The following is a 5,666-nucleotide window of genomic DNA, read 5'->3' on the forward strand; positions in this document are numbered from 1 at the left end:
AAAACAAAAGCGAAAAGTGACAGCGGTAAATGAATATATATGATGCCTATATATAGGTATATATATATATATATTATAGGTATGATGGCAGACAGACATGATAAATTGTAATAAATTATAATTGCAGCTGCCCGTAGAGCCGTACGATCGTATTGTGTCGGCTTTTCGCGTCGACAGACCGACGGTGAATAATTCAACAATAGTTGACCTTAGGACAAATATATACATGGATCAGATGACAGAACGGGAGACCAATTAAATAGTAAATACAAATATACAACATTATAGTGTACGACAATATTATTATTATTATTATTATAGCTCGTAATTCGTGGCACGGTCGTATGGACCCACAGACTTCTGTAATACTACTACTACACTATAAAGAATAATATAGAAATGTGTGTATGGACCACATGACCACAAGGCAGTCAGACAGTGCCACAATCGTGGTACAATACCTATATATATATTTTTATCAATTTTGACGTTCCATATTACCGCGATTCAACGGAGCGGTACGCAAGCGCGTCAGTTCAGTACCACAGTTGCAGAATCCCTCCTCCGACCGCGCACTATCGCCGATTGTTGATAACACGCTTTGAATTTCTGATAAAGAAAAACCAAGACTGCCGAGTTCACGACCGACAGACAAGTGACTACGTTCTGCCTTACACAATAGTACAATACGGCCGCGGTCCGCAGTCTTCCGCGATACTTCTATCCGCCACCTTGCGATTTTATCAGTCGCCCACACCGTCTCCGAGCACGATACGGAATACGCAACACGAAATACAATAATAGATCGTCCGAAAATGGTGGTGAAAGTGTACATGTCCGGTATATCGGGTAACAAGGAGGTAAGTCCCGTGCGAGGACGGCGTCGGGTAGACGTCCCGCTGAGGTATTTTTATCCATTTTGGTCTTTCACAACTTGTGCGGTTGCAGGTAAAGAAACGCCAACAGAGGGTCACCATGATATTGGATAGCAAAAGCATATCATACGACTTGGTAGACATCACCGAACCAGGGAAAGAGGACGAGAAAGCATACATGCAAAACAACAGCAAGACCAAGGACGGTTCAAAAAATGCTCTACCACCGCAGATATTCAACGACGATGTTTATTGCGGGGTTAGTTGATTATTTGTGTGTATCATGGCAAACTGGGAACAGAATAAAAGTACAGATTGAAATATTTTAAATATAACTTTAAGCTTTAACTTAGTATTTTGAGCTATAGCTTTTCATTCTAAGTTCTATTTTATTTTCCCCAAAACTATAGTATAGTTATTATAATATTAATAATTAAGAAATAATAATATTTGTTTATAAAAAACCTTCATACGCAATTTTCATGTTTCCTTTATTAGATTTTAAAATTTCCATTTAAAAAAAAATAGAATCTGTGTAATACTGTTTGACGTACGCTGTCTTCGTCTATCAAACACACACACACCTATACTGACCTACTGCACTATACTATATTAATAATAAACTATACAAGAGATCACTGTATTTTATTAACTATATCACGTTCTAACCGCCTATAATCTATATATTATTATGTATATATGTGTGTATAATCTACTGCCGATCCCGTAGGTAAATACTAAAAACCAAAAATTATTGTTTTTATTAATTTTATCATCATTTTATCTACGACTTTCCACAGCAACCTAACGTATATTAGGTATAAACTATTAACGTATAATATTAAATGAATAGTTGATTTTATCATTTTATTTTTGGTTTTTTACACCTAACTAACATATTATACAGAGTGGTTATAAAAGTTTATATCATAAAATATCATACAGAGTAATTATATAAGTTTTATTTAAAATATGCTAATTTGTACTTTTTTCCAGATACTTTCCCCCCTCCCCCCCGAGACTTTTTCCTACCATCATGGCAAACAATTACACTTAATGCTCGTTGTACAATCAACATTTTGTGATGCTTAAATGATTATACCTAGAGAATATAAGACCGACACGGTCAATAATATTAAAATTCATAGTCTTGTAATGTATAGAAGTAGTTGCCAGTTGGTTTTTTTACTATATATTAGATAGTTTCAAATTCTGAAGGAGAAATCATTATTTACCATATTAGGAAATGTCTAGTGTTATATTCTAAAGTACTTTTCTGTCTTGTCATGTTCTATATTTTTGTAACTTGGTACATTAATATTTATTATATTTCTAATATTTATTTTAGAAATTAACTATTAGTTAAAAATTAAATTAAAATGCATTTTATACTACCTAGCATATTATGAATATGTTTTCTACTAAATTTGTTTTAAAACCTTATTATTTGATAAGATAATATAGTAAACTTTATTTTACTTTTTGATTTTTAAGATATTTTAGTTTTGTATTAAATAAGCAATGATATGTTATACAGGACTATGATGACTTTGACACGGCTAATGAACTGGATGAGTTGGACAAATTTTTTGATATTTCTACTAAAAGTCCTCCTAAAGAATTAAATGGTTCAACTACCGTGGTAAATTATTAAATATTGGTATACTTATACTTACTGCACGTTAAGAGTTTGATTGGCCGGCGGCTGATTTTGTATGCATTACGCACAGTCAGCTTCTGATTGGTTTTTCAAATTCCTGTCTACCACCTACTAGGGTCAACGAGATAGTGAAGGAAGTTGTTTTAGATATGTAACTGATCATGCTCTTAATGTGCAGTGAGGATAATTATATGTTAAACTTATTTTTTACTAATCCCATAATATTTATATTTTTAGGAAGAAGTTAAAGCAGAAAGTACAAATGAAGTTAATGATTCAACTGATGGGTAATTTTTTAATTTAATTTTAAGTTTAGGTACATAATTATAGATATGAATATTTAAAAAAAATTAAATTTTAAATAGTACATAATAATACCTCTACTACACAGTACAATTACCTATTTTATTACTATTAAGTTTATATTGAATGCATTATAAATACAATTTTGAATATTATCACACTAGAAATTAATATATACTTTTCAGTAAGGAATGTTTAAAAAAATTTAAATTTAGGGAACTTTATAAATTAAACTGTGTACTTATCAACTGTATTATTAAATAAATAATTTTAAATATAAATTAATACCGTTCTCAGAACTGTAAAAGAAAATGTAAATGAAGAACAACAAGAACCTTTGACTTCTGATGCTGAAGATAGTGATAATGAATCGCTTGACACACAGGTGACAAGCAACTTTTAAAAATAAAATTTAATATACTTTTTTTTAACAAATTTATCATATTAATTGGACGATTTGTGTTTATTTTTTTAACAGTTTTTTCAATATTTCACTACAACAATTAATTGTGTTAATATTAGCACATACTAATAAATAATTGTATTATAATATTTGCACTTATTAACATAATTTTTTTTCTAATGAATTTAAAATTTAATGTGTTTGTTGATTAATACATAAACTAAAATTGTTTCACAACTAGTTAAAGGAAGGGAAGTTGTTATATAATTTATGATATCAAGAAAATTGTGATGGTTTATTCTTTTTGAATATTTGAAAATGGCCAATTAGAAGCTATGTAGTTTTCTTCTTTAAATATAGGTTTTATTCTATATAACTTCCTCCGAAGATATAGTAAGTTGCATTACTGTTTAAAACCTTTTCAAAATAAATTTTATTGAAACAACTACTTTCAAGTATATTTTATTAGATTTTATACATTTTTATCTCAAATGAATTTAATTCAAATTGCATACTTATATATTATATAACTTTCATGTTTTCATTATTCTTCAGGTATGATTTTAAAAGTTTGAATTACAATAGGTCGATAGTTTATGAATAACTCATAAATTTAATTTTTATTACAATACTAAACCTAACTATAAATTTTAATTTAAACATAGGTATTTTATTTTATTGATATTATTTAATAATTTGTTATGCCATATCTGTTATTATAAATTATATATTCTTTAAGTAAATACTAAAAATTCAAAATATTTGTGATGTTTGACATTATAATTGCATGAATAATGTTTTTATTTAATTAACATTCTTAATTTATTAATTTATATTATTTAAAAGTGAAAAAAAATGTATGCTACTTTTTTGTCTAATATTATAATGTTATGTTTTGAATGCATTTTAGAACAAATTAAAAGAAACAACAATAAGTCCAAATTCCGTCCCACTTCCAGACGAAACAAATGTATTATTGGATATCCCAGAAACTAAAAAAGAATTGTTATCAGAAACCGAAGAAGAAATTGAAGAGTGAGATTTTTTGTTACTCAAAATTTAATAAACCAAAAATGTACAAAATTACAATAATGTTTAATTTGCTGCCTCTACTCTAACAAGTTTTTGATTTAATTTTATTTATTTATTTATTTTCTTTAACAAAAGTTACTATATATTTTAGTTTTAAACTTCCAAGTATTAGCCTTATTATTATTATTATTATTATTATTATTTTATTTATGTTCAATACCACTATAATTCCTTAAACAAATATTGAATGCTTAAATTTATTTTATGGTTGTCATTTTTATCCGTAACCACATTTTAATTATATGTAATTATTGGTTCAAATTAATTGATTCGTCTTAAGAATATTAGAACAATTTTTAAATGTCAGTTGATATTACGCGAATAAATAAATTATTATGCTTTATATCATACATTTTATTTTATTTTATTATAATTATTATATTTATTTATTTATTTATTCAAATATGTTTTAAGAAGTGTTTTTTTTTTACCAATAATGTTTTATTCAATGTTAAAGGTTGTATGAATAATAATATATTTAATTGATGGAGGCAATAATCTAATATTGTCAGTTCAGGTTTAATTTTAATCGCTTAAAATCCTCCTATAAATAATAGTTGATTTTATAAATTGTATACCATATTGGGCATATTGTACATAATAATAAAATGTATTTATTTTTGAGGCTATGGATGAATGCCTAATAAAATTAACCAGCATTTGACTGTCTTATTATATAACATATAAGTTAAAGTTATGATGTTATAGAAATGAATTATTATTATTTACATAATTTTTTATAACAAGTATTTTTAACAATAATGTTGTTGCATTGTAAGTATTTCTGTTTATATTGACTTTAAATGTATATTCACATAGTTTTATATTTGAGCCTACTAATTTAGATTGATTGTTTCTGCTTTTTAAATAATAGTAAAATTTCTGTAAAATGTGTTTATTGTTTTCAAAAGATTAAGCAATATATTATACAATATTCGTTAGGAAAACAGTTAAATAGGCATTCAGTAGAACTAATGTTGTGTTATTATTTTTAATTTCAAAGCAAATTAACCTGTTATTAAACTTAAAGATAAGAACATTATCTGTTATCTTTTTTCGGATTTTTAAGCAAGATATGGGTATGTATACTACTAAAATAAAAAAAATGCTCATAACTATAGTTTAAAAATTAAAATGTTTTAAAAAACCAATGAGATAATATATTATGTTCTTATGTTTGATAATAGGTAATTTTTCTCTAAAACACGATTAAAGATGATACATTTTTAATTTTAGAGCACAATTAAAAATAACATAATATCGGTTTTACTGAAAGCAAATTTGCAATAGCCATGTTGTAGGTTTGTAAGACAAAGAGAACATATATGGATGA

General features: G+C 26.6%; 1 protein-coding gene across 1 annotated transcript; it reads left to right on the forward strand.

The window, feature by feature from the left end:
* The first annotated feature begins 503 nt into the window (after positions 1 to 503).
* LOC132920716 (SH3 domain-binding glutamic acid-rich protein homolog) lies at positions 504 to 4,676 on the forward strand. Its single transcript, XM_060983343.1, has 6 exons — positions 504 to 860; positions 949 to 1,134; positions 2,413 to 2,517; positions 2,773 to 2,822; positions 3,136 to 3,223; positions 4,152 to 4,676. Exons 1-6 carry the CDS (start codon positions 816 to 818, stop codon positions 4,278 to 4,280), a joined length of 603 nt encoding a protein of 200 aa, XP_060839326.1. The 5' UTR covers positions 504 to 815; the 3' UTR covers positions 4,281 to 4,676.
* Positions 4,677 to 5,666: the final 990 nt, after the last annotated feature.

This window comes from Rhopalosiphum padi, chromosome 2, assembly GCF_020882245.1.
Source record: "Rhopalosiphum padi isolate XX-2018 chromosome 2, ASM2088224v1, whole genome shotgun sequence".
NCBI classification, from domain to species: domain Eukaryota; kingdom Metazoa; phylum Arthropoda; class Insecta; order Hemiptera; family Aphididae; genus Rhopalosiphum; species Rhopalosiphum padi.

What these genes read in the sequence shown, in the direction of transcription:
- LOC132920716 (XM_060983343.1), top strand. Translation starts at nt 816, where the DNA reads ATGGTGGTGAAAGTGTACATGTCCGGTATATCGGGTAACAAGGAG. An exon ending in GTTAATGATTCAACTGATGG is followed by an intron (nt 2,823 to 3,135) that starts GTAATTTTTTAA and finishes TACCGTTCTCAG; the next exon opens with AACTGTAAAAGAAAATGTAA. An exon ending in ATGAATCGCTTGACACACAG is followed by an intron (nt 3,224 to 4,151) that starts GTGACAAGCAAC and finishes AATGCATTTTAG; the next exon opens with AACAAATTAAAAGAAACAAC.